Genomic DNA, 17,423 nt, shown 5'->3' on the forward strand with positions numbered 1-17,423 from the left:
CGACTTGTATAAGCCGAATAAACTTTAGTGTGTGTCCTACTCCTTATTACACTAAAGTTGAATTAATTACTCCATTGATGAGCAAAAAGCGTGTGGTAGGCCTATTGACCAATGAGGAAGCTGCGCTTTTCCAAACACAACATAAAGTGCTCTACAAATGTACCTTGAGCTCATTGGCTAAAAACCAATCGCTATCACTCTGCAATGTAGTAGGCCTACAAATTCAGCTTTAGGCATTATGATTGCAGACAAGATCTGATTCTGTTTTTAATCCCCTGATTTTTGGTTTCTGAATAAAAGAGAAACTAAATTAAAACTCAGATCTTTTCAAACCTTTTATCTAGTTTCCAGGAGATATTAAAGAGACTTCAATTTATGCAGGCATCAAAATCGTCGCTATGCTTACGCCATCATTCCAACTTTCCCAAGATGATACATTTCTCACAATAGTGATCAAAGCTCGCTATGCCAAGATCTCGGAGGCAGAAATCTATGTGGATGGCGCAATCTTCAAGTTTTACTCCAAACCTTACTTTTTAAGGTGAGTCTACATCAGGGGTGAAATTAAGTGGGAGACGGGAGCCGTTTGGCCCCCAGAAACTCTGAAATGGCCCCTGGTTCCACCTCAATTTTAGTTGTCCAGGGGACACAAAACTGGCCCCCTGGATAGTGAACCAAAAATATCAAATTACAAGCAAATAGTGCTTATTTAACTCATCCAGCACATCTTTATTTTTATTGGCCCCTTGGTAATTGGAAATGGCCCCTGGTTCTTCCAAATCTTGGTGAACCAGGGACCACTTTTGTTGCCAAAGTGGCCCCTGCATGGTTCAAGCTCTCTTATTTTCACCCTTGGTCTACATGTAATATTAAATATGCACAATAAAATAGGTGACCGTCCAAAGAGAATGGTTTGATTAGACAAAAAAAACTGTATCTCTCCAAGTTTGCAAAGATTTTTTAATCCAATGTAGAACATGCATGCGTTCTTCTTTTCTTTCCTTTACTTTTTTCTTTCTTTTTTTACGCCGACTAAAACTCAGTCAAAGTAATCTTGGAATGCTCGGAATTTTCAACACTTACATTCTTTATACACATAATGAAATATTTTCACTAATTCAGAGTGTAATTCACGCAATTCTATCAACAAAAATGCTTTTAAAACACATTAGGCTTTTCTATTTAAAATCCACACTACCCCTGTGGACGATTTTGGAAATATGTTTTAAAGGGGGAGTATGTTTTTCAAATGTAATTGGTCAGGGTTAATCATTTTGATACCCACACTCCCCCTGTATTATGACTTCATACCTATCTTCCACAAGTGGAGTGAGTATTTTATATGAAAGTTACCCAATTGTCTATTCTATTCAAAATTCATACTCCCTCTGCGGTATTTCTGTAAAAAACAAAATGGATGGAAAAAAATAACAAAAATGTGCACTGCAAATCAAATGCGCGTCAGCTTTTAGACATACTTTTTTTTGCCTAATCAGTAACAAATCTTTTTGGAAAATCTGTAAAAAAATGTTATAACTAATTCTGTCCATATTAATTTTCTTTTGTTCTCTTCAAGGTTAACACTACCAGGGTGCATCATTGAAGATGGACGAGAATCAGCGAAGTATGATGCAGACAAAGGTAGCACCTAAAGATTTGTTTCTTTTACCATGCAGTGTGATCTTTATTTTGGGGGAGTACAAGTATTTTACCCATTCAGTGGTGTGCCAGGGTCAATTGTCTGAGGGGGCAAAGATATAAAAAAATCCTGGTGGGCATCATTTTGGCCCCCTGTAACTGCGACAATCAGCAAAATCTTTTAGCCCAAAATAAAGTTGAAATAATTGTGTTTACTGGGCCAATTTTCATTCTAACACTATTTTAACCCAAAATGTGAAAAAAGGTGAAATTGTGTGTTTACTGCATGGGCCAATTTTCAATATCAAACTATGGGATTGGTGGATTGACATTTTACTTTTGGAGGACGGTGCAAGTGGTTTTAGGGTGTTAAAATGTTCTTGTGGGGGGGGGAGTTTGCGAACCACTGACAGAGCAAGTTTTGTCTTCAATTGGGCTATTGTAGTTGAAATCCATACACCACCTATGGGATACACGACCTAATCTTCTGCACAGGGAGTGTGAATTGCAAATGGAGTCACCCATTCAGGTAACACTATTTCAAATTCACACTCCCTGGAGAGGGGGCAACATAGCCAGATGTCCCACACACAGGCAGCTCCCCCCCCCCCTTGGCTATAGATGTCATGCTGTATCCATGCTTCAGTGATTTATGTGAGGAAACTGTGTATACACGTATGTACAGATCTAATAATGAGATAATAATAATGGCAAACCATGTCTGTGCACCCTTGACAAGTTTCTAATCTACTCACTCATAGTGGCATAGCCAATGGGCAGCTCCCCATGAGCTGCCCCCCCACAGTGGGATGCTGGCCACCCTAAACTTTTTAGACCTTTTGTGTACTAGCCCATTTTTGACCATTGCCCCCCTTGAAAGTGGCTTTCCCCCTTCCCCCTACCTCTGAAAAAGTCCTGACTATGCTACTGCACATTCACAATTATTTACTAATATTTTCAAACATATTTTAACCATTGCAGGTTATTTCACCGTCACTGTTCCTAAGGAGACTCAGGGGGAATACTTTGATGGCTTGGACATGTTGACTACATTACTGGCCCCAGTAGGGAAGACGTCAGCGACAGAGCCGGTTCTGGAAGTTATTGGTAAGACAACAGTTTCTAAGACCCTGGTAGCAAAAAGTTGAATTTTGACCTTAAAGGTCTAACAACGTGGCCAGTTTTGTGCAGTAACCATGGTAACTGAATACCAGCAATTACTTAATGTTTATACTAGGATTTACCCAGATAACCTTGTCCTTACATATCACAATGTTTCTTTACACTGTTCAGGACACTTTTATTATCATGGATTATGTTTTGCCATAAAATGTTAAGCTTGTGTAACATTTTATGAATAAATCCAGATGTGCTCTTAACTCTTGGAGTCAGTAGGTCTCTACACTACTATAAGGCAATTTCACGAAAGGTCATTAGTTCAAATCTGCCTCCAGAAGTCATGATTCATGAAACAAGTACAAAGCAAATGAGTCAATCAATATCACTTCATCTGGGAATTTCTTCTGCGCTTTATGCATCATGTCTTCTGGAGGCAGATTTGAACTAATGACCTTTTGTGAAAGCACCCTATAGTTTTTAGCAAGGTTCGTCAGCAGTTTGCCAGTTTGGTGCTGTTTATAGTGTAAACACGGAAGTGGGGTTTTGATTGGCTAATTGAATCGCGTCATCATCACATCGGCACCTCATTGGCCGATAGTCAAGCTGCATATACAGCAATGTGTGACGTCTTTCTTTTTGGAAAACTTAAACAAGGACTTATATTGTGAAATTCATTAGCGAAAATGCTTGAAAAAACACAAATGAATTTGACTAATGACTCTTTGTACCAGAAATAGAAGCAATTTAATTCCAACAAAGTTAATTGACATCCCCATGATGTGACTAAATGATACTCCTAATTCTTGCTAATCTTTGCTAGCGACTTTTCAAGAAAATGTCTGAATTTCTTATTGCCATATTTTAAATTGTGTTTGCAACAGAGTGGCAAGTTTTACAGGAAATGGAAAGAAAATCACAGAATTGGAGTAGAGAAAATGGAAAACACAAAAATGGGGATATCAAATATAATTGCAAAATTAAGATTATTTCCACCTCAGTTATTGGCTACTTTGAATGTATGTTCAACAAAAGGCCCAACCAAACCCTGTGTTTTACTGATATTACTTGCTTTTAGAGCCAATTAGTGGTCATAATTTTGCAGTTTTATTCACTTTTTGGTACCACAATCTCGCTTTAGAAATGATAGGTGCCATATATGTGTACATAGTCTTTCTAGTATCAAAATTTGTACTAGTATTTGACTCTTAGAATGGAAAACTTGCCATCCTGGTTTACAAGTTGTTGTTTTTATTGCAGATACACCAGCTGGGAATGAACATGACCAGGAAATAACCTATGGAGAAGATGAAGCAGGGAAGGAAGAGGCTGAGGAGGAGGAGGAGGAGGAGGAGATAGATTGGCAGGTCCCCCAGGAACCATTTGTGGAAGATGAGATGAGCATGGGTGGGTCAACGTACTATGGCTTTGCCAATCGGAGGACTGGTGTGTTTGAACGACTTCAGGTAAGTTTGTAATAAGAGGGGGGATGTACGTGTGTTGAGATCTTTGGTTGCCCAACAGCCTAACAGGCTACGTAAGTGTTGTCTTTTGTGACAATATCTGGACCATGGAGGCCAGACTATACAATCTTGGAAATAAGTCTTGGAACAATTCTGTGTCAAGAATGGGAAACTGACACCCCCTCTCCCCATGCAATGTTGTGAAATATGCCAATGTCTTCAGCAGTTTTCCAAAGTGTTCCAACATTGATTGTTGGGGAGAGAGGAAAGGCAAATCATTGTTGTAGATCATGTTTGTTCAAAAACAAAATCATTTCCATGATCATTGCAAATTCTGCACGGAATTACATCATTGTGTACAAAGTGTTCCAAGTACTTTTTTCCAAGATTGTAGGCTTTTTTGAAAATTGAGTTACTATAATTATTACGGTACCATACAAACATTAGGCTATCATATACTGAAAACACTAATGGTTTTAGCATACTTGAGTCTTAAGTTATTCAGTTTTGTGTTGTTGTCTATTTTGTCAAATTTGCCGCCTTTTTTGTTTGACCTCCAGATCATGTCACATTGTAGGTTCTCTCATGCTTAATTCGGATGTTCAAAGCAAGTAACCAACCATCTGCTTAAAGGCTTAATGTACATTTGTATGATTTCCTTCAAATTTTAAATTTGTCATTATATACTCAAAATGCTGAAATAATACTAGTAATAATGATCTGGAATGGTTTCTGTCCATTTTGAGCTGAAATAACGAGGTAACGTGAAAGAAACACTGCTTGTTATTTTGGCCGTTTAACACGCAGTTCTATGGGCGGACCTAAAGTCATAATTTCTTGAATTATGACTTATGTCTAACTTTGCTCTGTTTACCTACAAACACAACAAATTTGGCTGATTCCATTTAGGTGCAAGTTGTGACATGTGTAAACATTACAAATATGCCAAAAAATCAGGTTTGGAAAAAATTAACCAAATTCATATTATAAGATCGTACATTATGACTTTAAAGTACTGAATGTCAGAAGTCAGAGATATTTGCTTTTTCCAAAGCCTGTACTGACACATAAAAAATAATAAAATAATTTTTTTTTAAATGCATCCCACATTAAGTTTTCAATTTCTCCCAAGCTTTGAGACTTAGGATTAAATTAAGGTGGCCTTATTTACATTGTGTTTTTTAATATAGGACGAGTTATGTGGTATTGTAGATATACCCAAGCCAGACTGTATGACATTATCTGCTAGGAGGGAGGAAAGACAACAAGCAGAACAGCTCAAGTTTGACGAGGACCATTACATGTAAGTCATATCAGGGGTTGGTTTTTGTAACATTCTGTGGTATAATATATGAGATGCGATTAAATATTAGGTAAAATATGTCTTAATCAAGTTCCAAATCAAATTCGACCAGTGTGGTCTTTGTAAGAATCCTTGGGGTGGGGGATCCAAGTATTTTTTTTAATTTAAAAATTTCAAGTGGCATGCCAGGGTTATTATCTGAAGAAAAATAAATTGCCCGGTGGGTATATGGTCCTGTATTTCTGTGGTAACTGCATGCAAAGAGCGCAACATTTTTTGCACTATTATAACCCAAATTTAAGGTGAAATTTTGGGTTTTCCAGACAAACTTTTAATTTTACACTATATTTGTGTTTCCTGTGCTAATTTTCAATTTTACACTATTTGGGGGTTTGAACTTCTTGGTTTTTGCAATTTTTTATAACCCAATGTCCAATTAAAATTATATGTTCAGTCTTGTTATCATGAGAACATGAACTTTTTAAAATTAGAAATCAAATAGTACTACCTTACAGGCTATACAATGTGACCATAGGATACAATAACTTGCTATCAGCCAACTATTTGAAGAGGTAGTTTATTTATTTATTTTATAGCAATGTCGTTATTCCAAACTTTTTCAGTGCTGATTTCCTAGAGGATGATTGCATTCAGTCTGTGCTAGAGTACAAGCCACCATGGGATGTTGACTACAGGAAACTGATGAAGGGTCAGAGTGATGAGGGAAAGCTCTTAGGACCTGAGATCAGTGATTCTTTAGGTAAGGAGGGCTTTAGACATCCATTGATACACACTGGAATATGAATGACAAGCTGGAATTGGCTCTGTTTGTTAGAGTATGGTCTAGATTATAAGTGAATGAAGTTTGTGCAAAACAAAAGAACGTAGCCTTTTCTCCAACAAATATTACGGAACTAGGAGGATAAACAACATGTATACAGTCATTATTGGAAAATAGCACATATGGCAGCTATTCCTTTGTAAGTTGATAAGTGAGGATTCTAAAGCGTATGCATGATTATTGTTTTCATTTTGAAACTTTTTGATATCCATTATGATCACTCAGTATCACTTAAGCAATAAAACAAATAGCAGCTATTTTATCCTGTGGTAACAAAGGTGTTTCTAAATAGCTGCCGTATGTAAGAAGGCAATTTCAATACCTCGCAACTTCAACGCCACTGAGGCCACCCTAGACCACCTTCAATTTTTTTTCAAATTTGACACAGGGTGTTTTCTAGCCCAATGGAACATTTTAAGACTAGGTAGAAAAAATCTGCATGACATGAGGGGCGTTTGATGCACCCTATGTTATAATGAGTTAACAGTAATGATTTTCTTTAAAAAATGTTGTTGGCCAAATTTAGCTTTGAAATGAAATTTAGACACAGAAAAAAAAAACATTACAATTATAAACTAAAAAATTAAAGGGCCAACCATGGTTTTGGCCAAATTTGGGTTGGTCGGTGGTGGGCAAGCAAACAAAAAAATGTTTTGCCTAATCCAGAAGCAAGAAATCGCATATGTATTAATTTTTTGCGTATCTTGCTTAGTACAATTTTATTGTTTTCATTTTAAACATGAAGTTGTTCTATCAGAGGAGGAAAGAGATCAGATGATGAAGCTATCCAAGAAGAACTACCTGCTGGACCAGAAGACAGAAGCAAGTGTGCTGTTGGGTTTAATTGATGTACTGTTTGCTTATGCCTATGATGTACGCACAACGGAAGGAGAGCATTCTGTGAGTAGCTTGTTGGTTTTTATATCAATGTTGTCAACAGCACCCTTGGCATGCTAGTACATGTATATCTTCTTGTGTCGTTACTATTTATACCTTATCTAATTATCCTGGTTACAGTCAAAGAAATTAATGTTGGCACACTCTGGCATAATAACTGTAAATCGCTGCCCCTCTCCTCCAATTCAATGTTGATGAAAGCAATTTTGACATTGGGCTCTCCAGTCTCCCCAACATTGGTTGAGGGGGAATGGAGGAGGGAAGGGGAAAAGGGAAGGTTTGTACTTCTCATCAAACAGTTATACTAATTTCACTGAACTCTCAGAGCAGCAATGAAGAGATTCAACATATTGTCAAAGTGTGCCAACTATTAATTTGTTTGATTGTAGGTAACCATTGTGGTATGTCTAGGGTGTGATCTTCTTAGCTGCATAGTACCAGTATGTTGTTAAATGGTTAATGGAGTGAATTGAAACTAAAGTGAACTATATGTAAAGTGCTCAGAAGTTTTGCGGTTTTAAATCGCAATTGTTTATTTTGTTTAAAGTCCCCCATCCCCCACTTTACCCCATCAAAATGCATATTTTAGCATCAGGTGAAAGCTCATATTTTTCTCATTAACATATTAAAATTAGGCATTCCAAATCAGTATATTTCTGGACAAATCATCAAAAAACTGTTAAATTAGTGTCGACTGTGGTATATCACGTTTGAGACAGTTTTTTTTAATGATATTTTCGGAAATACACCAATTTGGATCTTAATGAGAAAAATAGGATCTCTCACTTGATATCAATTTATTACATGATCATGATGATTATCATTAATAAAAACACAGTTGACTATACCAGTATCACGCTGTATAAATGTCAGTAATTCCATAAGGAATTAGTCACATTTACAATTTACAAAGTCTTTTTGCAATTGCATGAATATTTGAAAGGGACGACATTTTATGTTATACGTAAGTTTTAAAGAATTTAATTTTCCAAATATATATCAGGTCACCTTTGTTTAATTGTATTTTTAATTTGTTTCTTCCAGGTTGAGTCAGCATGGACCATCTGTAAACTAAGCCCCACTTTATCTTGGTTAGACTGGTTCACATCACTTGATGATGTCATCAATGCATGCTTCACCAGGGGTCTATGTTACCCACTCTACAGACATTGGCAGTTAAACCTACAGGTCTTAGAGGATGTTACTATGATGTTTCATTTAGGTAAGCTTACAACTTAACTCTCCCCACGCTGGTGTCGACTGCATAGGGACAAGTTTTTTGGTTTTTTTTGCTTTTATGTAATTCAAAAATTTCATAATTGTAAATTTGTATGACCATATTTGGAATCAGCATGAGAAATGCATTAAAATGAGTACAAGCAAGTCTAGTATTGGTTCAGTGGTTCTTAAGATAGCTCTTGATATTTAGCTATATCCTATAGCTAGCACTCAAGAGAGCATTAATGATTGGTACCCAGTTTGTTCAACCAGTCAGCCGGGTGGATACATGCTTGGGTCCTGATTGGGCCAGGCTCAAGCAAATTGCTCAATTGAAACTTGTCATTGTCATCCCCCAGTTTACCCTATCAATTGAGATTTGGTATCAGAAGCAAGCTCATATTTTAACTCATAAACCCAATGAAACTTTAGACCTGAGATACATTTGTATGATTCAAATTGACTTACACTGAGGTTTAACTTAAATTGCAAGCTCTCAATCTTATACTTAAAAACCTGCATAAAACAAAGCATTTGATGTGGTGCTTTTCAAGATTGGATAGCCATTCTAGCAGTACTAGACTATATAGTGATACATCATCATCATCAGTCGGCTGCAGAGCAGGCGACTACAAGCTTTCTCCAACTATTGCGATCTTGGGCAAGCGAAACAATTTTGTTTGGCTGCAGCATCCCTTCAGTATCTCCCAGGAGGTGCTGTACATACTGAGTACAGTGTGCGTGGCCGTCCTGGTTTCATCTTCACATGTGGTGGAATATAAAGGGCATATTCTTTCACAGGCTCGCCGTCTTCAAGACGCAGTATATGGCCAAGAAATTTGAGTTGATGAATCTTGACTCCGGCAACCAGTGGACGGGTGTTGGTCAGATTGTAGATGGTTTCATTTGGAATCCGGTCCACACGCTTGATGTTTAGCATGACTCTGTAGCAAGATGTGGCAAAGGCATTGATCTTGTTTATCATGTCCTGATTACCCATGACTCGCACCCGTACAGAAGGACATTTATTTTCAATCATGTCATAGACAATTTTCAAATTTGCTTGAAATCCACAGAATCGAATATCGCAGTATAATGAGCCCCACTACAGATTACTAGTTTTTTTAACCACCAAGTTGGATAATCTTTTTTATTATTCAAGGTTTATTAGAAAAAAATGCACTTCGCAGCCAAAGGCTGAATTACATACATTGCACATATGAAAATACATTAAGCTAAATAATAAATGGCATATAAATATAAATTGACAATATTTTTAAACAAAGACACTTCAAATGCAAATAACCTTCCTTGCTCGCTCATACAAGCGGCCACTCACATTTACACATGCACCCGCAACACACATTCACACCCACTTACACCCATCACACTCACCAAATATTACCAATAAATAATTAAGTATAAGTATATAAGTATATTTATTAAAACCAACATATTGTGACCCGAAGGTCAAATTACATGTCAATGTACAGAGTAAAAGCAAAGCATTCATTAAAATTGATATAAATATGAAAAAAGTATATAAAATAACATAAAATGGCAGACACAAGTAAATACTATAAATTCACACTATTATTGCACAATAAATATAAAAGCTGAAATGTGCGTGCATGCAGGAAAACCCGAATAAACGGCGCCCTACTTGTTTAATGCATCAACAAAATAGGGGATGGGACTGTTTTTGAAGCGAGATGTCCTGAAACGCAGCTGGGAATAGTGATGCGCATTGCGGAGATTGCGAGCATGACACGCCTGTCTGGTAGGGGGGAGAAGATCATTGGTACGCGATGAGTTGGCAAGCCCTTCGCAAACCTGCGGCAATGGTTCTCTCTCCTATCAAACAGGGACTCAAGCTCGCAAGTCCGCAAGGCCTCAGCATAGGAGGTGAAATTTTGGCCCAGCGTAATCCTGCATGCACGACGTTGTAGCCTTTCCAGGGCACTACTCTGACCAGCAGAGAGTGAGGAGTGCCAGGCTACATCAGCATATTCTAAAAGAGGGCGAATGTAGCCTTTGTATACGGTATGTAAAATTAATTATGATCTTTCCTGGTATAACCCTTCTAACAATACCTATTGTCTTTATTGATATTTTATATTTTTAATCAGTTCGTAAACAACTTCTGAAGTGTCTGCTTAACTTCCGGAAATTCCTGGAATTCCGGAAATGTGGCTGTGGGATTCGAAATGTAAAAAAAAAAAAAAAAAACTTTTTTTTTTTAAATTAATTATGATTTTTTTTTACATTTCCGATTGATAATGATAATTCGTCATAAAAAGAGCCAAGGGGGTGATACCCTGTAGCCTATTCCCCGGACAAGCCCCCTTGCACTTCCGGAAGTTTCGTGAGGTGCTCGCATGTTTTTCAGGGAGTGGATCGTTACCTCACTTACACCTCTGTTTATAGAATCGTATCTCATAGTATAGTGAACATCACTACAGATTACCAGTGTGACCAATTTGGATAACATTTCTAACAATATACCTATGATATGTTTAATTTTCAATCAGGTCGTAAGCAACTCCTGAAGTGTTTGCTGGACATTCATAGAATCTTATCACAGGATGAGCCTCACTACATACTTAATGATCTGTATATAACAGACTACTGTGTTTGGATACAGTCCATCGGCAGAGCAAAGATTCTCTCTCTTGCACAAGCTTTGGATAAGGTAAGTACACTGTTACTACCAACTTGGCAATTGGCTGTTCTGTTTGAAATCCATACACCCCTTGTGGAAGGTATAACATTGAATACAGTGTATCAGCAAAGCAAAGATTCTCTCTCTTGCTCAAGCTTTGGATAAGGTAAGTACACTGTTACTACTAACAGGCAATTGGCTATTCTGTTTGAAATCCATACACCCCTTGTGGAAGGTATAACATTGAATACAGTGTATCAGCAAAGCAATGATTCTCTCTCTTGCTCAAGCTTTGGATAAGGTAAATTCACTGTTACTACAAACTTGGCAATTGGCTATTCTGTTTGAAATCCATACACCCCTTGTGGAAGGTATAACATTGAATACAGTGTATCAGCAGAGAAAAGATCCTCTCTCTTGCACAAGCTTTAGATAAGGTAAGTACACTGTTACTACTAACAGGCAATTGGCTATTCTGTTTGAAATCCATACACAGTGCTGCCAACTGTCTCTCATTTTGAGGGACTGTCCCTCATTGGGGATTTTCCAAATTGAAAATGAGGGACAGTCCTGCTTTCTGAAAATGTCAGTGTCAATGGCAAATTTAAATGTAAAAACAGCAGAAAATGATGCAAATTGTACTTTTGGTAAAAATTTTGCTCTAGCATTCTCTTTAGTGTATTGTGATGAATTTAGACCTGCAAAACCTTCCCTGAATTCTGAAAGTATTGCACACCTCAAGTCTTTGAATTTGTCAGTACCTGGTTTGTGTACATGTACAAGGTTTTGGCCTCAATGTCTCTCTTTCTGACTTGGGTAGGTTGGCAGGTCTGCATACACCCTAAAGAAAAAAAAAAAAAATGAAATTGGTATTTTTCAACGGGACACCCCCTCATTTTGTTCATTTTGATAATAAAATCATACCTGCAAAATATGAAAAAAATTCAAAAAGTTTACGGGTGCTACCGGTCAATGAACTTTTGTACACAAAGTCAATGGGATTTATGAGCCATTTTCTTTACAACACAAAAAAGCCATGTTAATTTTCCCTGATTGTGCCAAAAATATTTGATCATAGTGTGAGTAATGTCCTTAAAATAAATGCTAAAGAAAATTGTAAAAATGTTAACCCGCTTTTCAGAAAATTGCATTTTTGTGAAAACTGTTACATTTGGGGCAAGGCAGTTGCTGGAACAGCCAAAATATTATGGTACTTGGCTAATATAAAGTTGTGTTTATGGGGCTCTAGTTCTTTCTTTTTTTAAAATGTTTTTTTGTTTTTGTTTCTTTGTTTTTGCTTTGTTTTGTTTTTACTTGATCATGATTATGTGTTGTTTTGTTTTGTTTTGTTTTTGTTCTGTTATGTTTTGTTTTTGTCTTGTTTTGTTTGTTTTTACTTGATCATAATTATGTTTCCTATATTGTATTTTGTTTGTTTTCTCAGAGCATGTAGGTCTAGTGTAGAAAACTCAAGATGGTATGATTTTTTCTTTTTGTATTTGTGTTTTTTTGTTTTGTTTTTGTTTGGTTTTTTTTGTTTTTGTTATGGTTTTGATTTTTTTGTTTTGTTTTTGTAGTATGTATGTCTTAATTAAATTAAAAGATTTGCTGTTTTGTGTTAAGTACGTTCACAAATAAGTTTTTATTTCATCAAAGTTTCTTTATTTCTGTCTGGGTATTTTTGTCGATAACACTTCACAAGTTGTAGAAGATATTGTTTCTGTTGTTCATCATTTGGAAGGAGCTTGTTGTACTCTTCCATCAGGGCCACTCCTCTTTCAGCAAGGTCATTCACCACCCGCAGATTAACCACAGCCCTCTTACTGGATTGGTAATCCTCATTAGTGTCCCAGTTGTCAACACCTGTGTCTAGAAAGCTGTGTGGAAGATCCATTATTTGGAAAAAACGGAGGGTGTTAGATGTTACAAAAGTCTTCCAGTCCCTTTGATTGGACTTGGGATCTAATACAATCCTCTTGAGAGGATCATCTTCACTGGTAGTGTTTCTGATAGCTCTGACCATATTTTCCTTGGTGGCAGCAGACACATTATCATCAAAGAAGGCCAGAGCAACCAACTCTTCTGATAGGTACCAAAGATGTCCTAAGATCTTCTTCATGGCAATGGAAGCAATCTGATGGTGATGTGTGCCTCATAATCCTTCAGATCATGAAGAAGTTGCAAATCATTTCGAGGAGCCATTGGTGCTGATGAAGCAGAAAACCAATATTTGATGTAAATCTTCACTGTGAAAAGGCAAATATCTCGTATCCCACTCTCATCTTTGGTTGTCAACTGAAACTGATGTCTGAACATCCAAATCTTCAGTGAATAAATCGCCTTTGCCATCCATCTGGCACGGTGGAGTCCTGCTGGTGCTCTAAAGGAGAAGGTGCCTCTTGGAATGGTACCACCCAGGAAAATTATGGTGAGTTGCAGCAGTTCCTTGTAATCGTCTCTGGGCTGAAACACCTCAAGTTGCTGCACAGCAAAGGTGATGATACCTTCAACTATACCAGTGAGCTCACCAGCCAGCATATCATCTTGCACTCCTGTGATGTAGTCCAGTTTGTTTAATTTGGTCCACGCACTCCTGAACTTTTTAAAGATCACGATTTCAGGTCCTGTTGATGGAGGTAGTACGCTGGTGACAACAGCTTCCAACATAATCTCCATGGCCAGGATATGATGATGACATGCTAACCACAACATATCCTTCTCCATCTTTTGCTCAAGAAGAATGCATGCACCTTTCCTTAAACCAGTGTTTGCAGCGGTGGTGTCAAAACACATGCACTTGATGCGACTGCTTATTCGCCAAGATTCAGCTGATTCATAAACTGCAGAAGCTGTTGCAAGACCAGTACCTGCATTTAATTTGGGGACATTTAGAAGTTGTTCCACACCTTCACCAGATACGAGTATTGGCAGCCGATCAACAGTCTCTCTTCCTGCTATATCTTCCAAAATCTTCCCGTCCCAATGAATTGTGAGTGGAATTTCTGGTCTAAATTCTGCCCTTAGTTTTGATGCTATGTCCTGTCTATGCTTCATTCTCGTCCTTCTGATGGTAGAATAGCTGCAACAATATTCTGATGGATCACAACCAAGGCTTTGAATCGTTGGGGTTAACACAAGTGCAGCACCTCGATTGCTAACTTTAGCCATGTCTAAACACGCTGACAATTGGGAATTTACAAAGGTTTTACTCCTTTTAGAGGGTGGGCTCGATGAACATCCAGGTATGTCATCTCTAAGATCAGGCTCTTCTTCACTCTCTGTTTCTGCTTCTGATAAGGATGTAACCATTTTCTGTTCTTGGACTATCTTTCCACTCGCATATTTTCGCTTTAGTGTCTTTGCATCATCTCCAATGGACTTCTCTTCACCTTTCTTTGCAGCCTTAATGTCAAAGAGCTCTTCCAAACCTTTCACCCATTCCTGCTCCTTCTCTTCTAGCGTCTTGGTCCGTTTGTTTTTGTTTTCCTTATTCTTCTTAAGTTTCTTCCATTCTAATATCACCCTAATACACCCCTTGTGGAAGGTATAACATTGAATACAGTGTATGAGCAAAGCAAACATTCTCTCTCTTTCTCAAGCTTTAAATAAAGGGATCAAATCAAACCTCAACTGCCGATTCTGGGTGGTTCTGTCTGGTTGGAGCCGGTTTCTATTCTAAACAATATTAATGGAACACAGTTCAACCGCCTGTCAACCACCGGCCGAGATTTAGAGGTTAATGACTGCTACCCTAGCAAATTTATCCCTTCTCATAATCCTTTTGTTTTGGTCAAAAATAATCACATTTTTCAAAATTGATGCTTTAAAAAAAGTTGCACTTTTCAACATCCTATACATGTAATGTACAAAACTTTATCGATATCAATGTTGTGATTGATTTAATTGTTTTGTTTTCCTTCACCTTTCTGCCGCTGATCTCTCAGTAACCTTTCAAACATCATGTAGTGCAAAATAACGATTCGTTGAAGCTAATTTAGACATAAATGAGGATGTTGAAAAGTGCCACTTTTTCTAAAAGCATCATTTTTGGAAAATGTGATTATTTTTGGTCAAAACAAAAAGATTTTTTAAAGAAAGAACTTTGGGAGGGTAGGAAAATGATTCCTTTATTCACAGCTTTTTAAATTTTTCAAATCAACAAAATGTATGTCAAGTTATGCAAAGAAATTTTAGGGGGGAGTTATTTTTTGTGAACCCTTTATATAATATTTTAGCAGGATACAACTTGTTTTTGTTGTGTGTTACAAAAATGTACTCATCTTTAGTTGATGTGATTAATTAAAAACATGTTTCAAATTCCACTTCTCATTTTCAGTTTCAAATCGACAAATCACAAATGGCGCTTGATCTCCAAAAAATTGAGCAGACAGCAGCAACCATCAAAGATGATGATGATGGGGATGCAGATGAAGCTGTGGAAGATAGCGATGATACCAGTGATGAGAGTGACGATGACAGCGAAGATGACGATAGCGATGATGACAGCGCGGATGAAGGAGATGATGAAAGTGAGGACATTATGGCAAAATTAACGAATGCAGGAAAGGTGAAGAGTAAGAAACGAACGCATGCTTCTAACGGTGGTAGGGATGCAGGTAGTAAACCTTGCTATTATCAATATGGCTACCCAGATGTCTTGAAGATTAGACACCAGCTCCAAGGTGCTGATGATGATTTTATCACTGAGGAAGATGAACTGGTAGACAGGCCACTGAGTGATTGTTTTGGAAACGATTCAATACCAAAGACATTGATATCTGAATGTGTAGTAATGAACGCTAAAGACGACATTAAACAGAGCGAAGATATCGATTTGAATGATGATATAAATCGTGTGGGTATTGATACAACGACAGCTGCTGACAGAGATATTATAACATCCAAGGAGGAGCATGTTTCAGTAGATACATCCACATCACCATTAGTACCAACCTCCTCCACTAATCTCTCTCCAAGCTCTCAAGGTAAATTTGGAATGCATAATATCGAAGAAATAGTTGCAGCTCTTGATGACTTTGCGATCACGAATTCGGAAGAATGTGAAGGTTCCTCATACGATGCATCTTCGCCATCTATACCACCATCTTCCGTTAAGTTCTCTCAAAGTTCACAAGATGACCTTGTGACGTCTCCCTCCGGACGGTCATCATCCGGTATTCTTTCACCAAGCTCCCAAGAGGGAATCATGACTCAATTCAAGCCTGGGACAGATGCAATATGTGGTTCTTGGAATCAGAGAGAACTAGATGTTGACGACCTTCCTACTGATGCTATGATGTATCCAGATGGAAGTCCTGATGTAGAGAATTTGCCCAAGAATAAGAACTTGAAGGAAGATGAGGGTTCTTTTGAATCCTGGATGAAAGCGGCACCAAATCAAAAGATTGAGGTATTTTCAAATACTTAACTGAGTCATTCCAAAGAGTCACAAACATTGCCAAAGACTAAATTATTCCTGATTCCAAAAAAATACAGCATTAACCTTTGGGGGGGGATTAAAACATATCCTGTTTTGCAAAGTAAACCATATTTTAATACTTTAAAATTTGGAGCAGTTGGAACCAACTGCTCCAAACTTCTCATATACAAAAAAACTGACTTTTATTGTAAGTTGGCAAAACAGAATAATATTGTTTTTAAAATCCCAAATAATGCTGTATTTTTCTGAAATCAGAAATAGTTGCATTTTATTCACACTTGTACAAAATTCTCTCTGTATATGTGCAGGTTTTGCAATACTATATTCTCCTTTCTTTTGTCTGCCTGTATTTGCATTGATAACAATGTGTGATAAACCACTTAAGAGTTTATTTTTGGAAGGCATGGACCAATACAGAAAAAAAGTGTAACCTTTTGGTAAATTTCTCAACATGTGTCTGTCCCCTTGGGTAAGACAGTTTATCTCTCTTGTTCCACTCCACCCAGGTGTATAATGTGGAGCTGTGGTGGTATTATGGTAGTCATACTGGGCTGTTCCTCTCCCCCAATTCCAGAAAAATACAGTACTAAGTTTTTGGATTAAAAAAAATATTATCCTGTTTTGCCAAATGAAACACTTCTAAATGTTAATCCTTCAGTAAGTTCTAACTGGCAAAAAAGTAACATTTTAATAGTTTTGCAAATTCAGGGGAAATGGGGCAAAAACATGCAATTTTGCATGATTTCTGACAATTTCAGTCACAAAATTCAAAGACTTGGTACAAGTCTAAGCATTCAACATTTGTAGTATAGGTTATGAGTTGGTTCATAAATTTTTATAACTCA

At 37.3% G+C, this 17,423-nt stretch overlaps 1 protein-coding gene across 1 annotated transcript; it reads left to right on the top strand.

Annotated features, from left to right (window-relative positions):
- Window positions 1–346: 346 nt before the first annotated feature.
- Window positions 347–17,020, top strand: LOC140138693 (protein SHQ1 homolog). Its single transcript, XM_072160444.1, has 10 exons — window positions 347–541; window positions 1,577–1,641; window positions 2,620–2,745; window positions 4,015–4,220; window positions 5,408–5,520; window positions 6,144–6,280; window positions 7,107–7,261; window positions 8,303–8,480; window positions 11,008–11,168; window positions 15,475–17,020. Exons 1-10 carry the CDS (start codon window positions 399–401, stop codon window positions 16,564–16,566), a joined length of 2,376 nt encoding a protein of 791 aa, XP_072016545.1. The 5' UTR covers window positions 347–398; the 3' UTR covers window positions 16,567–17,020.
- Window positions 17,021–17,423: the final 403 nt, after the last annotated feature.

This window comes from Amphiura filiformis, chromosome 18, assembly GCF_039555335.1.
Source record: "Amphiura filiformis chromosome 18, Afil_fr2py, whole genome shotgun sequence".
Classification (NCBI taxonomy): Eukaryota; Metazoa; Echinodermata; class Ophiuroidea; order Amphilepidida; family Amphiuridae; genus Amphiura; species Amphiura filiformis.

What these genes read in the sequence shown, in the direction of transcription:
- LOC140138693 (XM_072160444.1), top strand. Translation starts at nt 399, where the DNA reads ATGCTTACGCCATCATTCCAACTTTCCCAAGATGATACATTTCTCACA. An exon ending in TCCAAACCTTACTTTTTAAG is followed by an intron (nt 542 to 1,576) that starts GTGAGTCTACAT and finishes GTTCTCTTCAAG; the next exon opens with GTTAACACTACCAGGGTGCA. An exon ending in GCCGGTTCTGGAAGTTATTG is followed by an intron (nt 2,746 to 4,014) that starts GTAAGACAACAG and finishes TTTTTATTGCAG; the next exon opens with ATACACCAGCTGGGAATGAA.